The 22,220-nt window shown below is 43.8% G+C and overlaps 1 protein-coding gene across 1 annotated transcript; it reads left to right on the forward strand.

The window, feature by feature from the left end:
• Nucleotides 1-2,423: 2,423 nt before the first annotated feature.
• LOC124477984 (GTPase IMAP family member 8-like) lies at nucleotides 2,424-11,188 on the forward strand. Its single transcript, XM_047036067.1, has 7 exons — nucleotides 2,424-3,667; nucleotides 5,660-5,705; nucleotides 6,175-6,879; nucleotides 8,644-9,318; nucleotides 9,903-9,992; nucleotides 10,207-10,493; nucleotides 10,554-11,188. The coding sequence occupies exons 2-7, from the start codon at nucleotides 5,696-5,698 to the stop codon at nucleotides 10,689-10,691; spliced, it is 1,905 nt and encodes a 634-aa protein (XP_046892023.1). The 5' UTR covers nucleotides 2,424-3,667; nucleotides 5,660-5,695; the 3' UTR covers nucleotides 10,692-11,188.
• Nucleotides 11,189-22,220: the final 11,032 nt, after the last annotated feature.

A 22,220-nucleotide genomic window follows, 5' to 3' on the forward strand; every position in this document is an offset into this window, starting at 1 on the left:
AAGATATAAATTAAAACTTGGTTCCTAGTCTTGCACCTGTAGTGTGCCAGTCTGACCACTAGGTGTCAGTGTAGTGTCTCCCTATCAGTCCCAACAGTGGGCTGCTGCCATGGTGGTATTCTGTCAGGTACACAATTACTAACCTTGTGAGGCAGCTGGATTGGTGAGATCACGTCCACACGAGAATCCATCTGTCCTGTGTATTGTGAAGGTTCCTAACAAGCACAGTGTTCCAAACTGTTTCAAATGATAACAGGTGCCTGTGTGTAAAAAACATCTGGCAGAAGTAGCTTAAAACGGTTCTCAAGGTTCTAATTCAAGGTTTTGTCATACAAGCATCACAGACCTTTAAAAAGGTGCACGTTTCGTTCAATAGAGAAAAGTGGACATCAAGACTGTAGGACTATGAACAGACTGCTTTTAAAACCAACCATTCACGTTGTCAGTGCCTTTTAACTCTACCAGTGGATCCTACCCAGCACAAAAGTAGACTTCAACAACTGTGAATTAAGTGGTATTGTTAAATCTGAGACCCAAGGACACTTTGGCAGCACACTAAGGAAACCATGAACACTTCCCTGAACAAGCTAGAATTACATTACATTTAGTCATTTAGCAGACTCACTTATCCAGAGCGACTTACAGTAAGTACAGGGACATTCCCCCAAGGCAAGTAGGGTGAAGTGCCTTGCCCAAGGACACAACGTCTTTTGGCTCGGCAGGGAATCGAACTGGCGACCTCCAGATTACTAGCCCGATTCCATAACCGCTCAGCCACCTGACTCCCTCAGTACAACACCCTGCCTTTTGAAGACCAAGACCATGGTGACCATCCTTCTGTGCTGATCCGTGTGAGATCCGTGCTGCTTGACATGTGAGTCAGAGCCATGCTGCTTGACATGTGAGTCAGAGCCATGCTGCTTGACATGTGAGTCAGAGCCGTGCTGCTTGACATGTGAGTCAGAGCCGTGCTGCTTGACATGTGAGTCAGAGCCGTGCTGCTTGACATGTGAGTCAGAGCCATGCTGCTTGACATGTGAGTCAGAGCCATGCTGCTTGACATGTGATTCAGAGCCGTGCTGCTTGACATGTGAGTCAGAGCCGTGCTTCTTGACATGTGAGTCAGAGCCATGCTGCTTGACATGTGAGTCAGAGCCATGCTGCTTGACATGTGAGTCAGAGCCGTGCTGCTTGACATGTGAGTCAGAGCCATGCTGCTTGACATGTGAGTCAGAGCCATGCTGCTTGACATGTGAGTCAGAGCCATGCTGCTTGACATGTGAGTCAGAGCCATGCTGCTTGACATGTGAGTCAGAGCCATGCTGCTTGACATGTGAGTCAGAGCCATGCTGCTTGACCAATCAAACCATTGGTCTAAAGGAAATGTGTTTTCTGGACACATGGATATTGAGACCATATGGGAATGTATATAAATGCATGCCATGCAGCCAGTTTGAATTGCATTCATTATTCCCTATCATCCTATAGGAAGGCATGTATTCTACACATGCTAGTCCATGATTCAAGTCTATTGGAGCAATGGTTCATGAGAAGAAGAATTTTGAAGATTTTCACACACAAAAAATCCGGAACTGAAAAATCAAAGATGGCGGACTTTTTGGGTTCTTGAGACTCTTTTGTTTCTGATGAAAAATGAGGCCAGTGTACCTAGTTGGACAAACAGGGTGGAAATGCCATCACTTTGAACATTGGGAAACATGGGAATGTCCAATAGCGCCACCTATGCACCAATGTGGGTCATTCTTGGTGTGGGAGTAAAAAGTGGCATGAAGTATCAATGTGCCAAATTAGAAATTGGTCAAAGGAGACCAAGGTCAAATTTTGACCAAGCAAACAATAATTTTCATATAGCTGTAAGCAGCAATGGCAGATATCTCCTCAGCATTGTGATCTATTTCAAAATGTACATGATATAGATGTGTATTTTATACATGTACACAACATTTCAAAACATTTGGAGCAATGGCTGATTTTACGTTGTTTTGTTTTTTCTCACAAATTGTCACAATGTGACAAATCCATGCTGCAGATAAGATTGGTTCTTGAGACAGTTTTGTTGGAAATGCCATCACTTTGCAAACGGACAGTTGGGGGGCTGTCCTGTAGTGCCACCTATGGGAAATAGTGGGCCATTTCTAGTGTGGAAGTCACTTGTGGCATACGCTTTCAACATACCAACTTTTTACCATTGGGATACAACATTGGAAATGCAATACCACCAAGATCCACAAGGGGCTTCGCATCCAGCCCAGGAGTGAGGGAGGGCGCTTGGTCAGACCAGCCTTGCCAGAAGGCTTGGGATGTGTGTGCGTTGCCCCAAGCTTGCTTGTGTGTCAAGGGCCTGGACGTGTCAGTGAGACATTGGAGCCCGCAAATGTGAGGGGAGGAAGGCAGACATTTATTGGGGCCCTGGCATTTAGCCAAGCATGCTTATTTTAAATATTCACAATAAATCTTGTTTTTATTTTACATTCACCAATTTTGGGGGGATGGTATGAAACATGGTCAAGAGTTTTCATATGAACTTGTTATGTAATCAGAGTATCGGTTTATGACTAGAGGATGTGTTGAAGCAGTATTTTAGTGTCTGATGTCCTGTCTCCAGGATGCTCTGCTTTTCCCTCATCGATGTTGTTCTCTCACTGTAAACACTTCATCTCTGAACAGCTGAACACATCTGGGTTTCCTCCACACAACCAGGTGGCTCATTGATGGGAGGCAGGCAGACTGAGCATGCTCAGAAGGGCTCTGCAGAGGAGCAGCTGCGCTCTGCAAGAATGGAGTTTGTGGAGCGAGTGTCCAAGCCTGTCCTGGATGATCTGCTGGATGGACTCTGCAGGGGGGAGTGATCAGTGAAGCTGAGATGGAAGCAGTGAAGATGGAGGCAGTGAAGGTGGAGGCAAAGAAGGTGGAGGCAGTGAAGATGAAGGCAGAGGGGAAGGACAGGGCACAGGCCACTGTTGACATGATCCTGAAGAAAGGATCTCCCTCATGTTTTTTGATGAAAACTATGTTGGCTAATAATGACCCTGCTTTATACAAAACTCTCGGCTTCAAATAAAACATGAAGAGAACAGTGTCAGAACTAGGATGAGTGTACAACACCACTGTGTTAGCCAGTTTATATTCTACATGTACAAATATATTAATTGACCATTTAAAAACAAATAAATAAAAAATGAATTTGCAGTGTACTAACAAATTATATTGAAACCATATTGTTGACATGATTCTATTAAATAAAATACAAAGATAATGTATGAATTAGTATTTCAGATTACGTAACAGCAGGTGTAGATGGACACAGTACTGTGTATTCTGTATCAGCTACACTATACTGATGTTCTGATTTAATAAAACACCCAGGCCCCTCCTACCTGATATTAAGTAGTAAACAGCTCTCATGATGGTGTCTATATCACTGGACTCTGACCAGTTGCATTTCCCTGCTCAGTGTACCTGCTACTACAATGAATGAATGATCAAATATATGACCAGACTTTGACCTGTTCTATTATACTGAACTTGAAACTAGAATGTTCCAGAGACAGACTGGAAACAGCATAAACAGATTTCTTCTTCAGCACAAAGGACAATACCTGCTTGACTTGACGTGTTCGTGAATTCAGACAAGCAGAGAGCAGAGGTAAGTCCCTCCAGGGATTATTATCAGGTCAGGTAGGAAGTGAGGAGGATTCTAGTTGAACACTAAGATCCTCCTGAATGGAGGACCAGGGTGTGGTCAAGAGACATGGTTGAACTGTTGGAACATTTGGTTGGACACTCACATGAAGAACCATATCTAGTAGAGCATGAAGGATTATAATGGGTTTAATGGTCACATGTGTTTGTCAGTAGTTATTTTGTCATGGTACTGTAGATGATTTTGAGTACAAAAGCACATTACAGTTGCTCATACAGTTGTCCATTGTACAGGTGCTCATAACTTGGTAATTCTTGTTAATCATTGTCTACGGTACAGATGTCTACTGGACTGGGTGTTATTACAGAACATGTGATGACAGAGAGAGCCGTTTCAGAGAAGGCAGTAAAGCTGCTTTAGATAAGATTACACTGTTCATTACGTCTCTTGAGTTAAGGTTGTTGAAAGTGATAATGTGTTAAATTATAGAATTTAATCCAGTGTTGATATAGCAGATTTAGACTTGTTGATGTTTCCTCAGTATGAACACCTCTACCAGCAGCTCTGACAGTCCCTCCCTTCCTGACTGTCTGACTCTTATTTAATCTACTCATCCGTCTCAAACATGCCTGCCTCCCTCTCTCTCTCCCTCTGTCTCTGTCCATCTCTCTCTTTATCTCTTTGCATAAACATGCCCCACACATCCGCCTCTCTCTCAATTCAATTCAATTGGCTTTATTGGCATTAAGAAACAAATGTTCATATTGCCAAAGCAATGGTGGAACCACAGAACACAGAAACAATATTCAAATCGTTACTATGGACGTCGGTATACTATTAATGTTACCAGATAATACAATATCAACCAAACATGGCAAATTCAGTTGAAAGATTAAAGGAAACTTTAACATAACCTTAAGATTGGTTATTATATATACATATATATATACACATACACATGTCAGTCACACACACGGTATATGTTGTGTGTGTGCTTTGTTTGTGTGCATTGTGTGTCCAGGTCACTCACTGTCTCTCAGGTTGTGGCATGCTGATACATACTGGGCAGCAAGGTATGCTCTGTCTCCTTCTCCTAGGAGGATTTTGACCTTTGAGAGGTCACTAAGACCTGTGAAATCAGAGAAATCTGAGGTTACATAGTGGAATTTGTTACAGTAACTATTTCTTATATCACTGAATGTTTCACATTTTAGGAGGAAGTGCATCTCTGTCTCAACCTCACCTGTCGAACAGTGACCACATATTCTGTTTTCTATTGGTTGCCATGATTTTTTGTGACGTCCTGTTTCAATTGCCAATTGGGGTTCACTGAGCCTGTACTTGGTTAGGATCTGTCTCTGCTTTCTATCTCTGACAGTAGAGAGATATTCTGCCAGTTTATAATCTCTTTCTAAGGCTAGATAACATTCTAATCTACTTTGGCTTTCAGTTTCTTCTCTCCAATGTTCCAGGTAGGTTACTTTACATTGTGTTATAATTTGGTTGACTCTGATGGGTGTTTGGAGAGCAGTCCCTCTCTCTCTGTCTCTCTCTCTAACTGTCTCTCTCTCTCTCACTCCAGTGTTGTATGAGAGATTTGGTAGGGGTTAAAAGTAAAGTTATATGTGAAAGTGTATCTCTGTGCATGGGTTGGTTTCAAGGGCGTTTATGTTGATGTATAAAGTGTAATAGTGCATAACCATCTCTCTCACATTGTTTTTTAAATACTGGTATTTATACAAATCAATGTACAGTAAAGGGGGAGATTTGAGCCTGAGATTTGAACCTGCTACCTTTGAAAGGACAGAGGTTTGTAGTGAGAGCACTGGGCTGTCGGGTGTGACTGTGTGTCAAATGGTTTCCATGGCTTTCCAGGGCAGGTGGGAGGGGCCCTGAGCAGAATGTTACTTAGGCGTAGGTTGGCGCGGCACCATGGTAAGGTGGCCTATCTTGGCAAATGTAATACATGTTTATGACCTCCTCTGTTCTCCTCAGGAGTAAAGAGAGGAGACAAGCTGCTGGATTTCAACAATGGCTTCAGGTAAACTTCTTCATTCCAGTGTTTAGGTCCTAAAACCTGTTACATCACCATGAACAGGACTGGCATCATAATAATCCAAAGACTCGTACCCAAAGACTTAGTTGGGAGAACTAATCATTTACCCGGAAAACTCAGTCTGGAGGTGAACAAATCGTTCATTCGGGTACGAGTCTTTAGAAAAATGTTCATGTGACCTGCATATGCTGAAAAGAGGAAACAAAGGATTTGTTTATGGTCCGTGTATCTGGTGGCCAATGTTTTTCTATTTTGCAATCTGTGCAACCTTGGCGCCATCTCAGGTGTAAATGTAAAGAATTTATTTGGTGGCATATGATACATAATTGCATTTTTAACTGTATTTTATTGACAGTTTTGTTTGCCCCCACAGTATAATTTACCTCTTTGCCTCTCCTCACATCTCTCTCTCTCTCTCTCTCTCTCTCTCTCTCTCTCTCTCTCTCTCTGACAGGTGACTCCTTCCATCTCTCAGAGCTGAGGATTGTGCTGCTGGGTGCGAGATATGAAGGGAAGAGGTCATCAGGAAATACCATCCTGGGCAGAGAAGAGTTTGACCTGACGACAGTTGCTCAGTGTGTGAAGAGACAGGGAGAAGTAGCTGGGAGGCAGGTTACTGTGGTCAACACTCCATGTTGGTGGAGTGATCTCCCTGTAGATATAACTACTGAGCAGGTTAAACAGGAGATATTATGCAGTGTGTCTCTGTGTCCTCCAGGACCCCACACTATCCTCCTGGTCATCAAGCTAGGTGTCTCATTCAAAGAGGAACACAGAAAATCAGTAGAGGGACACATGGAGCTTCTCAGTGAGAGAGTCTGGAGTCACACTATAGTGCTGTTCACTCGTGGGGACTGTCTGGGAGACACAACCATTGAGCAGCACATTGAGAGAGAAGGGAAGGCCCTCCAGTGGCTTATTGAAAAATGTGGGAACAGGTATCATGTCTTCAACAATAAGAACAGGGGTGATGACACTCAGGTCACTGAGCTGCTGGACAAGATGGAGGAGATGGTGGCTGGAAACAGTGGAGGCCACTACAAGATGGACAGAGAGATCCTGGACAAGATGGATGTATGGAGAAGAACAAAAGAAATTCGTGCGAAACAGAGGGAGGCTAAGGTGATGAAGCAGAGAGAGATCCTCAGATTATTCATCAGTAAGTTATTTCTGCTACCTATGCAATGTGTTCGTTGGTACATGATGAGACAGGGTGCTGCAGCGGGGTTTGCTAGTTTAGGATTAGAAATACTTAATCTATAATAAAGTATTTATTTAGCTGGACACCCCCTCAGAATTTGTTAAAAGGGGCCAAGGAAACCTCATAGAACCATGTTTTAACAATAGCCTTCGTAATAATCAGTCTAATAATCTTAAAGTAATGAATTTGTTCTAAGTGTAGAGCAGATCAAATAACATGAGGGATCAGAATACGTGGGTTAAAATGAAACACAATGATTTATTGGAAATGTTATTGGCTTTAGAGTTTGATAGTCTAACCCTAACAAAACATACAATGGGCCAAGATGGAAAGAGCGGGAAGGGGGAGGAGAAAGAATCAAGGCCTTTGTCTAATAACGGGACTGTTTAGTGGTAAACTAACAGGAGTTAGTTTTACGGGTAGGTCTAATCAAAACACACACAATATCAATTACTTAATGCCAATGTTACAAGTAAGAAATATGGCTAGTCGCATTTATGTTCGCCGGTGTGTTGAAGTTGTGGGTCAAAAGAAAAGTCTGTTTAAATCTGGGCTTTCATAAACAAATCTGTGTAATCCGATCAAAAGGTTATTTTGTGAAAGTATTCCTTTTAATCCGCGGTGAGACTGTGGGCCTCATGAAAGCCCTACTAACGCTTTTGCGCCCACTTCAGGCCAGAGGCTTTGTTAGACATAAAACTCTACTGGGGCACAGGCCCCTATTCATATCCCTTTATTTCTTTCAAGCTTGCTGAGCACAATGCACTACTAGGCTATAAAAACTCCCCTTGCTTAACCCACTATACAACAGTTCAGGGACGCAAGTTTGATATCAGATTTGGCAGGGACATCAATAGCTAATGCAAGCGGGCAAAACAAATTTGCATTCATTTGAGAGCAAATACAGTTTTTTGAGCTTCATGTAATATTGTTTTTATGTTTTAGTCAAAATAAGATTATTGGTATGCCTATCATTTAGAAACCATCTTTAGTTTTGTAATGTTTTCTTAGCCTACCCCAATTCTGAGTTGTGTGCCGAGTACGACACCTGGACTTCTGTGTGCGTCCTGCAGTGCCTATTTGGCAAGCTCAGAAGAATGTGCTGATATGGAATTCTGCATGCATCGGTTTTTGTGTTTCCGGTTAAACACTTTTATAAGCGTTGATTGGGATACTGCGTTTATTTTTGACGGGATTATCAATCTAAATGAATGCACTGACAAATAAAGTAAATTGTTAAAGGTCACATGACGTGAAAACTTCACTTTAGGAGGTTATTTAACATTAATATGAGTTCCCCTAGCCTGCCTTTGGTCCCCCAGAGGCTAGAATTTTCGATAGGTGTAAACCAAGCCCTGGGTGTTCTTCTCCGCCTTTGAGAAAATGAAAGCTCAATTGCTCTGTTTGAAAATCTCCTCCTTGTGACGTCGTAACACTGTGAAGTGTGGAATTTGGTTATTAAGCAATAAGCCCCAAGAGGCCGTGTTTGGCGCTGATTTTAGAACAGGTAAGGGGAGTTGTTAGGCACGACGCGAAGCGGTGTGCCAAAAAAAACCTTACTTGTTTTAGAATAGAGTGTTTGATTATAGAGTCATAATATTATATAAAGCTATGCAGTATGATTTGTATACAAAGTAAGGAATATTTTTAGGCAACATACTAGAAGTGACTCTACTTATCCTTCTCCCCCGCTCTTTCTCTTCTCACCCCCCTCTCTGACAGGTGAATCCCTCCCTGTCTCAGAGCTGAGGATTGTGTTGCTGGGGGGGAGAGATGCAGGGAAGAGGTCATCAAGAAACACCATCCTGAGCATAGAGGAGTTTGATAGCGCAGATGCTCAGTGTGTGAAGAGAGAGAGAAAAGTAGCAGGGAGGCAGGTTACTGTGGTCGACACTCCAGGATGGTGGGGGCATCTCCCAGTAGAGAGGACTACTGAGCAGGTTATACAGGAGATAGTACACAGTGTGTCCCTGTGTCCTCCAGGACCCCACACTCTCCTCCTGGTCATACGGCTGGATGTCTCATTTACAGAGGAAGAAGCCAATTCTGTAGAGGGTCACCTGCAGCTTCTCAGTGAGAGAGTCTGGAGTCACACTATAGTGCTGTTCACCTGTGGGGACCGTCTGGGAGACACAACCATTGAGCAGCACATTGAGAGAGAAGGAAAGGCCCTCCAGTGGCTTGTTGAGAAATGTGGGAACAGGTATCATGTCTTCAACAATAAGAACAGGGGTGATAACACTCAGGTCACTGAGCTGCTGAACAAGATGGAGGAGATGGTGGCAGGAAACAGTGGAGATGTGTTTTACCCTGAGAAGGATGGAGGTCAAGAAATGAACTGGGGTTCACCACTGCCTGTAAAAGCAACCAACAGCATCGACATCAACCCACCAAGCTGTGAGTATCTGACGATTTACTGTACTAATAGCAGCTCTGGTTTGTAAATAATTCTAAGCAGAACCAATTCAACTCCCATCATTTTAGTTTTCCATGTTACGATCTCATTTCAAATAAATGCACTTTTTGCATTTGTCTAGCAAACAGTTTTATCCAAAGCAACAGGGGTGTTTATACCAGTGAACTCTTGAGCTACAGTGAAAGTTGTCTGTGTATTTACCAGTCTGTATTGCTCTCTGTGATTGCCCATGTATCTGAGAAGATCCTGTTACATTCACAGAGTCAGAGGCCCTGGGACTTGTACAATGTAAACTGGTTCAGACTAACGGAGGTTGAGCACGTGCACTTCCTCTAGGGCCTGAACGGTCACAAGAGAGACGTGTTTACTTTGATAAACCAGACTTGGTTGTTGGAGAGCGGTGCTCGCCCACTGTAGCCCTCGTTTCCCCCGTCTGGGCCCTGCCGCTCTGGTTTGTAGAGCGGCTGATGACCTACAGCCAGGACAGCCTCGACTCTCCCTGGATGTTACACTGTGTAATACTGGACTTTGTTTAGTTTGTGTTTGTTGTTGTTTTGTTATGCAGTGAGTGGAGACAGCAGAGCTCAGACAGACGATGATTCTGGTTGGAGATCTGAGGCTGGATCTGATGCTGGATCGCTGTGGAGCCCAGAGAGTAAGATGCCTGTCTGTCTGTCTACCTCCCTGTCTGTGTAGATACTTTACCTGCTTGCCTGCCTGTATGTCTGTCCTTCAGTCAGTTGAATGTTCCATACATGTGGTCCCTGAGTAGGAAGCTAACCAGCCCAGTAGCTGGTCTGACCTGCTGTGTTTCTCTACAGAGTGGGGAGGTGGTAGTAGCTGGTCTGACCTGCTGTGTTTCTCTACAGAGTGTGGAGGTGGTAGATCTGATGTCCTGTCTCTGAGGAGCTCTGGCTACGGCTCCCAGACATCCAGACCTTCTCACCACAGCTCAGGGAAGAAACGACTGAGATCTGAGCTTGCTCGGACTGGCTTGGCAGAGAAGCAGCTGCGTTCTGCCAGACAGGCGTTTGTGGAGCGAGTGAAGATGCCTGTCCTGGATGACATGCTGGATGGACTTCTGCAGGAGGGAGTGATCAGTGATGCTGAGATGGAGGCAGTGAAGATGGAGGCAGTGAAGATGGAGGCAGTGAAGGTGAAGGCAGTGAAGATGGAGGCAGTGAAGATGGAGGCAGTGAAGGTAAAGGCAGTGAAGATGGAGGCAGTAAGGAAGACCAGAGCACGGGCCACCATCGACATGGTCCTGGAGAAAGGATCTCCTTCATGTTTTGTGATGAAAACTATGTTGGGTAATAATGACCCTGCTTTATACAAAACTCTTGGCTTCAAATAAAACATGCAGAGAACAGTGTCAGACCTACGATGAGTGTATGACACCAGTGTTTCAGCCTAGTAGGGAATATACTGTATGTACAATTTAAATACAGACACATCAAATATTAATTTGCAGTATGCTAACAAATCATATTTTCCAAATGTATATTGAAACTATATTGTTGGCATCATAAAGATAATGTAGAATATAATCTTTGAAAGGTCTTTACTCTTTTTATACTTTTTTAAGCTGGCATACGTACAAATAGACATTCTCATTAAAAACCTAAATTGATTTGTTGCTATGATCCTACAAATGTTTATTTAAACTTTTGCCAATTGATTTATCTTAGATGAATGGAAATAATGTTTTTATTTTTTAAACTATCATTATGTTTTACAATAAAGACAACATGTCAATATCATACAAATTAATGTGTAAATATGAAAGTTAAGGGTAAAGCATATTCCTTATATGTGAAAACATACATGGTGATAAACCGGTTTCTAATTCTGATTCTGGATTGATAAAGATGTGTAGTTAGATACAATCATATATGGGGATACGCTCTTTATAACAATCAATGTTTTGAACAAAAACCTCCAATAAATGTAAAGTGTTTTTAAAGGATGTTTCATTATTTATTTATTCTGACTGTGTCAATACTGTTTCAGTTCAATCAACTGAGAATATAAATGTTGTGATTTCTTAGCAAACTAGCAAACTGCACTCTCCAACCATAGCAGCAGGTTGAAGCCAGGCTAGCTGCTGCTGGGAAGCAAGCCTGTTTTGAAATCACTATTGATAGCATGTGAATAACCCGTTTTTGCTATTGAACAAACTAAATATGTTTCGTTCAATAGAGAAAAATGAGTAACAAGAGTGTACGACTATGAGCATACTGCTTTTTAAACCAACCATTCCTGTTGTCAGTGCCTCGCAACTCTACCAGTGGATCCTATCCAACCTAGCCTGCATATAAGTAGGCTTCAAAACTAAAGAAGACTACTAGACTACTAGACTAAAAAAATATTCCTTATCATCCTATAGGAAGGCATGTATCCTACACATGCTAGTCCTGATTTAAGTCTATTGGAGCAATGGTTCATGAAAAGAAGATTTTTGAAGGTTTTCAAACAAAAATTAGAGAATTGAAACATCAAAGATGGCGGACTTTATGGGTTCTTGAGACTTTTTTGTTTCCGAGGAGAAATTAGGCCAGCTTCAAGTACCAAGTTTCACGTATTTTAGACAAACAGGGTGGAAATGCCATGACTTTGACAATTTGAATTGTTGGGCATGTCATAGCGCCACCTATGGACCAATGTGGGTCATTCTTGGTGTGGTAGTATCCAGTGGCATGTAGTATCAATGTGCCAAATTAGAAATTGGTCAAAGGAGATCTGATGTGGAGGCAGTGAATGTGGAGGCAGTGAAGGTGGAGGCAGTGAATGTGGAGGCAGTGAATGTGGAGGCAGTGAAGGTGGAGGCAGTGAGGAAAGACAGAGCACGGGCCACTTTTGACGTGGTCCTGGAGAAAGTATCTCCCTCATGTGCTGGGTTGAAATTAATGTTGGGTAATAATGACCCTGCTTTATACAAAACTCTTGGCTTCAAATAAAACATGCAGAGAAAAGTGTCAGACCTAGGATGAGGGTATGACACCACTGTTTCAGCCTAGTAGGGAATACACTGTATGTACACATATATTCTGTAGGTACAACATATGTTAATTTTCAATTTAAATACAGATAAATCTAATATGAATTTGCAGCACACTAACAAATTATATTTTCCAAAACGATATTGAAATTATATTGTTGGCACCATAAAGAACATTTATAAAATACTTATTAAAACGTCTTTACTCTTTTTATACTGTTTTCAGCTGCCATAAATGCTGTGTACAAATACACGTTCTAATAAAAAACCTAAATGGATTAGTTTTTAAAATCTTACAAATGTTTACTAACATTTTTGCCAATTGATATATCTTAGATGAATGGAAATAAAGATGGGAGTTTTTTTAATTTGTTACTATTATTATGTTATACAATCAAGACAACATGGCAATACCATATAAATGTATTATGTGAAAACTGAAAACAGACATAGCAACTAACCGGTTTCTGATTCTGGATAGATAAAGATGTATAATTGGACACAATCATATATGGGGATATGTTATTTATAACAATCAATGTTTTGAATAAAAAGCTCCAATAAATGTAGTGTTTCTAAAGGATGTTTCTTAATTCAGGCCACAGCTGTCAGACCTAGATTGTGTCATTGCTGTTTCAGTTTCTGTTTCGTGATTTCTTAGCAAACTGCACTCTTCAACCATAGCAGTAGGATGAAGTCAGGCTAGCTGTTGCTGGGAAACAAGCCTGTTTTGAAATCACCATTGAAACCATGTGAATAACCTGTCATTATCAACCTTAATTTTATTGTTTTCAAGCCTAAATAAACAAACAGTGCAAAACGCTCTGGATAAGAGTGTCTGCTAAATGACTAAATGTAAATGTAAAACACTACTTCCCAATAGTTTTGCACCTGTAGTGTGCCAATTTGACCACTAGGTGTCAGTGTAGTGTTTCCCTATCAGTCCCATCTGTGGGCTACTGCCATGGTGGTATTCCGTCAGGTAAACAATTACTAACCTTGTGGGTCAGCTGGATTGGTGAGATCACGTCCACACGAGAATCCATCTGTCCTGTGTATTGTGAAGGTTCCTAACAGGCACAGTGTTCCAAACAGTTTCAAATGATAACAGGTGCCTGTGTGTAAAAACCATCTGGCAGAAGTAGCTTAAAACGGTTCTCAAGGTTCTAATTCAAGGTTTTGTCATACAAGCATCACAGACCTTTAAAAAGGTGCTTGTTTTGTTCAATTGAGAAAAGTGATAACAAGACTGTAGGACTATGAACAGACTGTTTTTAAAACCAACCATTCATGTTGTCAGTGCCTTTTAACTCTACCAGTGGAGCCTATCCAGCCTAGCCTGCACAGAAGTAGACACACAGTATGCTAACACAGTATGCTAACACAGTATGCTAACACAGTATGCTAAAATAGTATGCTAACACAGTATGCTAACACAGTATGCTAACACAGTATGCTAAAATAGTATGCTAACACAGTATGCTAACACAGTGGTGGCGTTTCACAAAAACCTATGGCATAAAATAAGATAAAGATCAGATATACCTTTATTTGTCCGACAATGGGGACATTTGGGCTTTGAATAATACGTACAATTTACAATGTCAGTATGAGATATTATAAAAAAGATAATACCAGTTGCATATGGAGACCAAATATAAATAAACAAATATCAATATTTAATGGAGTCAGGTGGCTGAGCGGTTAGGGAATTGGGCTAGTAATCCGAAGGTTGCTGGTTCGATTCCCGGCTGTGCCAAATGAGGCTGTGTCCTTGGGCAAGGCACTTCACCCTACTTGCTGTAAGTCTCTCTTGATAAGAGCGTCTGCTTAATGACTAAATGTAATAAACATTGCTCTCCCTTCACGCACTTAGGGTGAAGGAGCCGATCGCCGAAGTAGCTGCTCAGTGCAGAAACAGACAGTGTCCTGAAGCTGCTCAGTGCAGAGACAGACAGTGTCCTGGAGCTGCTCAGTGCAGAGACAGACAGTGTCCTGGAGCTGCTCAGTGCAGAGACAGACAGTGTCCTGAAGCTGCTCAGTGCAGAGACAGACAGAGTCCTGGAGCTGCTCAGTGCAGAGACAGACAGTGTCCTTGAGCTGCTCAGTGCAGAGACAGACAGTGTCGTGGAGCTGCTCAGTGCAGAAACAGACTGTGTCCTGAAGCTGCTCAGTGCAGAGACAGACAGTGTCCTGGAGCTGCTCATTGCAGAGACAGACAGTGTCCTTGAGCTGCTCAGTGCAGAGACAGTGTCCTGGAGCTGCTCAGTGCAGAGACAGACAGTGTCCTGGAGCTACTCAGTGCAGAGACAGTGTGCTGGAGCTGCTCAGTGCAGAGACAGACAGTGTCCTGGAGCTGCTTAATGCAGAGACAGTGTCCTGGAGCTGCTCAGTGCAGAGACAGACAGTGTCCTGGAGCTGCTCAGTGCAGAGACAGTGTCCTGGAGCTGCTCAGTGCAGAGACAGACAGTGTCCTGGAGCTGCTCAGTGCAGAGACAGACAGTGTCCTTGAGCTGCTCAGTGCAGAGACAGTGTCCTGGAGCTGCTCAGTGCAGAGACAGACAGTGTCCTGGAGCTGCTGAGTGCAGAGACAGACAGTGTCCTGAAGCTGCTCAGTGCAGAGACAGTGTCCTGGAGCTGCTCAGTGCAGAGACAGTGTCCTGGAGCTGCTCAGTGCAGAGACAGTGTGCTGGAGCTGCTCAGTGCAGAGACAGACAGTGTCCTGGAGCTGCTTAATGCAGAGACAGTGTCCTGGAGCTGCTCAGTGCAGAGACAGACAGTGTCCTGGAGCTGCTCAGTGCAGAGACAGTGTCCTGGAGCTGCTCAGTGCAGAGACAGGCAGTGTCCTGGAGCTGCTCAGTGCAGAGACAGTGTCCTGGAGCTGCTCAGTGCAGAGACAGACAGTGTCCTGGAGCTGCTCAGTGCAGAGACAGTGTCCTGGAGCTGCTCAGTGCAGAGACAGACAGTGTCCTGGAGCTGCTCAGTGCAGAGACAGTGTCCTGGAGCTGCTCAGTGCAGAGACAGACAGTGTCCTGGAGCTGCTCAGTGCAGAGACAGTGTCCTGGAGCTGCTCAGTGCAGAGACAGACAGTGTCCTGGAGCTGCTCAGTGCAGAGACAGTGTCCTGAAGCTGCTCAGTGCAGAGACAGTGTCCTGCATAGGGTGGAATTCATTGTCCATCATTGATGACAGCTTTGCTACCATCCTCCTTTCTCCCACCACCTGCACTGTGTCCAAGGGGCGTCCTAGGACAGCGTTGGCCTTCCTGATCAGTCTGTCTCCTCCGGTCAGCGGTTGACATACTGCTGCCATTGTTACTTAATATCCAGAAGTTTGAATAAAATCCTGAAATATTGTACATGCTTGAAGTAGTTAAATTTCAGTAGATTTGGGGGGGGGTTCAACTTATCTAGAAACATATAGTATCGTAAACCCAGTATCGTGATACGTATCGAATCCTGAGCTGAGTGTATCGTTTTGCACTGGCCATACACATTCACGACATTACCAAGTATTGGAATCATAAACCCACATTATATCTGAACAAAACGTTTTTCAAAAATTCACCATGACAGAATGCAAGGAGACCACGGACATGCACAGACTTGTTACTTACAGTAACAAAAAGGACAATAGTATAGCCCTGACAGCAACACACAGTATCAGTCATGTTCAACCTTTCTGGGGTTGGGTATGTTTTGAGATCAATCCAGTTTCAACACAATACAGACTCACACTGTCATAGTGCCTACATGCTTCTTGTTTATTTCAAAGATAATGAGCAAAACTAGCTTTGTCATCAGTCATTGTATACAAACGATTCTCACACAAACACAACACACACCCTCCTCTCCTCTGTTGGCCAGCCTAACAGCCAACCAGTCAAACACCGTCCTCTCCCTCCCCTCCTTTCCACCTCCCTCTTCTTCACATCCCTATCCCCCCCTCCCTCCCTCCTCCTCTCTTGGCCAGCCTGACAGCCGCCAGTCAAACACACACTGCCAGTCAGGCGGGCGTCTGCTCTGTTTGAAGTGTCTGACCTCTGACCCCCTGTTTATCTCACTGGGACTCCCTCTGGTCCGGCCCCCCAGCCCCTTCTGACAGACCTGATGTTCCTCTCACTGGGATTCATTCATTCTGAATTTATATAATCTAGAAGAGCCTGGAATACCATGACAACATAGCAAATGTAGCCTGCATCGGCCAATGGAAACAGACAGAAACACCACATTGCCAAAGACTGAAACGTTGGCACAGTTACCTGTTCAGAACTTGAGACTTTTCAAGGACTGAAGCTGCTCTTCTGATGTGAAGAGTTTGGCCTTCCTCCTCATTAAACAGAAACAATTAAATCATTTTAATATATATATTCAGCACCTGAGCACAATGTGATTTCGTTTTGGAACACCCACACCAAAACGGCTAATAATAATAATAAAGTTGATAATAAATAAATTCAGAAGAGAAGTGGCTCAAGAAAAAGTTGTGTTTCCTTTGTTGCTGTTTTTATTTAAACCAGTCTGACTGACATACAACAGCTGATGACCATGAAAACAAAGAGCTGATAACTTCTGCGAATGGACCTCGTAATAAGAAAATAATTGCATTGAATATAAGCATGAAGCAAGCACTACCGTTTTACAAGTTTGGGGTCACTTAGAAATGTCCTTATTTTGTTGCTGAGCTTGATCACAATATTTGTTGAAATCAACATTGTACAATTTGTTGTTGTTGATGTCTGACACATTCGTTTCATGAGTGTGCTTCCTCCAAAATGGTCATACAGTTGAACCTGTCTTAAACAATTTAAATTTTAATTAAAATTGACATTATATGTATACATTAATAAAGGGAAGATTTATAGCAGAGCTGTTGTATTAGACTATTTGGTTCTATCATGGTATAGCCTGCCTAATAAACTGGAAATGGATTTCCAGTTGAAACTGATATATACTGTATATATAGGCTAAGTATATGTACTTAGGGTTAGGGTTAGAATTATAACATAAATACATATATAAAATAAGTGTATTTGTGTATACACATATTTCATGGTGATCCGTCAGAAGATTTTAGGCTTAACCCTAACCCAGGTAGAAGCTAAAAATGTGTCTGTAGGTGGTACTGGAGGGCTCATGAGGTCTCTAATTCAACAGGACTCATCCTCCAAGCAGCATGAATGTCCATTAAATGCACTAAATGCAATGTTTGTCTTTTAAACACTGAAAAATAAGTCCGTCATCTGCCGCTTGTCCGGGGATCGGGTCGCGGGGGCAGCGAACTAAGCAGGGAGGCCCAGACTTCCCTCCCCCCAGCCACTTCCACCAGCTCTTCCTGGGGGACCCCGAGGCGTTCCCAGGCCAGCCGAGAGACATATCCCTCCAGCGTGTCCTGGGTCTTCCCCGGGGCCTCTTCCCAATGAAAAATAAGTGATTTATCAAAATTGATTCAATATTATTTGGCATTGCGTTGAAACAACATGGGTTTTCAGCTTTAAACAAAAGAATAACTTTGGCAATTTTTAAATCTTATGTCACAACACCTGTTTTCAATGAACATGAAATCAATAGGTGCGTTCGACATGGACTGCGGCTGCATGAAACGGCTGCATGAAACGACCAGCGAGAGTAGACGCTTGCAGTCGGGGAGGAGTTAAAAACGGCTCTGTAAAGTCGGACATTTCAGCTTCTCGTGGTTTGCTGCGTCTATGTCGGTCACGGCCGATTAAGCGCTTTTGCTTACTTTACTTGATTTATAATTAAACTAGTCTTTCCGTTAATGAAGAGGTGGAGTAAAACCTTTTCTTGAAACATTTTTAATTCAATTAAACAGTTTGGTCCGGATTTGAGCGTTGGCGAAACTGAAGGTGTCAGAATAATTTCAAAACACGCATCAAAGTTGTCGTGTGTGAGTCTGGCAAATCATGAAGCTGTGTCTCATTAGAAACTGTGCAGTTACTCTTGAAAAATGCTCTCGGCTACACAGCCGGCAGTTCTCGAGTCGATCTCACGGTACTTTGATGGCGACGTCTCAGTGACCTAGCCACGGCGCCGTCTCAAGTCGGACAAAAGTGTTACCAAAAAGTCTAACTAGAATTCACTGTTTCAAGCCAGCCGGCTGCATCGCTGCATGAAGTCAGTACATGTCGAACCACCTAATGTCACCGCGGCATGGCTAGGATTACCATGGTAGATTTACAATTAGCATATTAGATTTAGGGCTCGGGTTAACATGGTAGATTTAGGATTGCATGGTAGTTTAGGGTTAGCATGGATTTGCCCAAAGTACAATGGCAAATTAAGCGTGTTTTAGACGGTGTGTCTATGGGTGTGTGAATGTGTGTTTGACGGGGAGAGAGGAAGTGAGAGAGGGAGGTAGAGAGAGGGTTCTGGAGGGGGAGAGAGAGAGGGAGAGAGGGGAAGGAACGGGGGAAAGAGAGAAGGAGGTAGAGAGACAGGGGGCTGGAGGGGGAGGGAGGGAGAGAGAGAGAGTGAGTGAAGGAAGGAAGGAAGGGGGGAAAGAAAGAGAGGGTGCTGGAGGGGGAGGGAGAGAGGGGAAGGAAGGGGGTTCGAGAGAGGGAGAGACAGGGGGCCTACAGTGACAGCTACAGTGACGCCTGTTGGGGTGAGTATGTCTGTGTGTCTGGAGCCAGGCTGTGTTTAACCAGGAGATCCTCCCTGATAGCATGATAGCAACTAGTCTCATACACACAAACACTCACACACACACACACATTCACACACACACACACATTCACACACACACACACACCCTTTCTCTTTCATTCACATTGATGTTTGAGAGAAGCCAATGCAGGTTAGATGATAAAGAGGAGCCATTGGTGGTTAGATTTGTTGACTTTGATGTTCTAGTTCTCTAGAGCAAACAGGAGAAGTCAGCCAGGTTATCAGGGCAGGAGACAGGCTGACGGAGAGATGACCCAATGACTGACTGGTTAGGGAACATGCTACGACCACAATGTGTTAGTGGTTAGGGAACATGCTACGACCTCAATGTGTTAGTCGTTAGGGAACATGCTACAACCACAATGTGTTAGTGGTTAGGGAACATGCTACGACCGCAATGTGTTAGTGGTTAGGGAACATGCTACGACCACAATGTGTTAGTGGTTAGGGAACATGCTACGACCACAATGTGTTAGTGGTTAGGGAACATGCTACGACCACAATGTGTTAGTGGTTAGGGAACATGCTACGACCACAATGTGTTAGTGGTTAGGGAACATGCTACGACCACAATGTGTTAGTGGTTACGGAACATGCTACGACCACAATGTGTTAGTGGTTATCACATTTACATTTAAATTTTTAAAGTTAAATTAACAAGGGAAAAAATGTAATCATCATGTGAATAAATGGTGTCTCTCTAGAAGGCATGGAGCCGACACCTGGAGAACAGCAGTCAATTCAATTTCAATTCAATATGCTTTATTGGCATGAATGTTCAGCTTAAACAATGTTGTCAAAGCAGTCCACATTGAAGGGACAACACATGTTATCATAAACATTTCACAGAACTTCATTATTATCAACCACAAACAATTAGACTAATGCCAAGTTACGTATGATGGACTATCATAAAAATAATTCCAATATGTATCATAAGAATAATTGAATAATACTATTTCAAATGTAGCAAAAGCTAAACATACTGTGTAGTATGCAGACATACAAACAAACATGTACATCTCAGTCTGTAGCTGTCTCTCTCCACACCCCTAGAGAACAGCTCTCTCTCTCTACATCCCAGGAGAACAGCTCTCTCTCTCTACACCCCTGGAGAACAGCTCCCTCTCTCCACACCCCTGGAGAACAGCTCTCTCTCTCTACACCCCAGGAGAACAGCTCTCTCTCTCTACACCCCTGGAGAACAGCTCTCTCTCTCTCTACACCCCTGGAGAACAGCTCTCTCTCTCTCTACACCCCTGGAGAACAGCTCTCTCTCTCTACACCCTAGGAGAACCGCTCTCTCTCTCCACACCCCTAGAGAACAGCTCTCTCTCTCTCTACACCCCTGGAGAACAGCTCTCTCTCTCTCTCTACACCCCTGGAGAACAGCTCTCTCTCTCTACACCCCAGGAGAACAGCTCTCTCTCTCCACACCCCTGAAGAACAGCTCTCTCTCTCTTTACACCCCAGGAGAACAGCTCTCTCTCTCTCCACACCCCTGGAGAACAGCTCTCTCTCTCTCTACACCCCTGGAGAACAGCTCTCTCTCTCTTTACACCCCAGGAGAACAGCTGTCTCTCTCTACACCCCTGGAGAACAGCTCTCTCTCTCTCCACACCCCTGGAGAACAGCTGTCTCTCTCTCTACACCCCTGGAGAACAGCTCTCTCTCTCCACACCCCTGGAGAACAGCTCTCTCTCTCTCTCTACACCCCTGGAGAACAGCTCTCTCTCTCTTTACACCCCAGGAGAACAGCTGTCTCTCTCTACACCCCTGGAGAACAGCTCTCTCTCTCTCCACACCCCTGGAGAACAGCTGTCTCTCTCTCTACACCCCTGGAGAACAGCTGTCTCTCTCTACACCCCTGGAGAACAGCTCTCTCTCTCTCTACACCCCTGGAGAACAGCTCTCTCTCTCTACACCCCAGGAGAACAGCTCTCTCTCTCCACACCCCTAGAGAACAGCTCTCTCTCTCTCTACACCCCTGGAGAACAGCTCTCTCTCTCTCTACACCCCTGGAGAACAGCTCTCTCTCTCTACACCCCAGGAGAACAGCTCTCTCTCTCCACACCCCTGGAGAACAGCTCTCTCTCTCTTTACACCCCAGGAGAACAGCTCTCTCTCTCTCCACACCCCTGGAGAACAGCTCTCTCTCTCTCTCTACACCCCTGGAGAACAGCTCTCTCTCTCTTTACACCCCAGGAGAACAGCTGTCTCTCTCTACACCCCTGGAGAACAGCTCTCTCTCTCTCCACACCCCTGGAGAACAGCTGTCTCTCTCTCTACACCCCTGGAGAACAGCTGTCTCTCTCTACACCCCTGGAGAACAGCTGTCTCTCTCTCTACACCCCTGGAGAACAGCTGTCTCTCTCTACACCCCTGGAGAACAGCTCTCTCTCTCTCTACACCCCTGGAGAACAGCTCTCTCTCTCTACACCCCTGGAGAACAGCTGTCTCTCTCTCTACACCCCTGGAGAACAGCTGTCTCTCTCTACACCCCTGGAGAACAGCTCTCTCTCTCTCCACTCACCTGGAGAACAGCTGTCTCTCTCTACACCCCTGGAGAACAGCTCTCTCTCTCTCCACTCACCTGGAGAACAGCTCTCTCTCTCTCTACACCCCTGGAGAACAGCTCTCTCTCTCTCTCCACACACCTGGAGAACAGCTCTCTCTCTACACCCCTGGAGAACAGCTGTGTCTCTCCAAGGTTATGGATAGAGACAGACCACGTTACATGAAGGTTACACTTTCATGTAACTACATAGCAACACATATATCTGAATGGCTGTTGAAGGACAAACAGCAGTGTATCATTCCTGTCTGCCTGAGAACTACTTTTAGTCACACTTAAATCATGAACTCTTTCATCCAGATTAAGCTACTGTGTCTCTCATTTCAAAGAGACTTAATTTGGATAACCTAAACTTTCATGGCATTATTTAATGGAATTCAGGTCTTAAAGATGAAAGAGTGATGATCCTATCAGTGGTTAAATGGAGGTGCTCAGGTCTGGAGTTTCCTGGGTCAGAGGGGAGCAGGACCCGGGGCAGGTGTTTTGTATGAACAACTCAGACTCTGGGAATTCCCAAATGACTGTGAAAGTGTTATGAATTTAGAAAGTTAATAATTTACCATATATTTTGTAAAAATATCAAGTATTTATCAGATATATTTATTGAAATATTATTTTCCATAAA

Source organism: Hypomesus transpacificus, chromosome 2, assembly GCF_021917145.1.
Source record: "Hypomesus transpacificus isolate Combined female chromosome 2, fHypTra1, whole genome shotgun sequence".
Classification (NCBI taxonomy): domain Eukaryota; kingdom Metazoa; phylum Chordata; class Actinopteri; order Osmeriformes; family Osmeridae; genus Hypomesus; species Hypomesus transpacificus.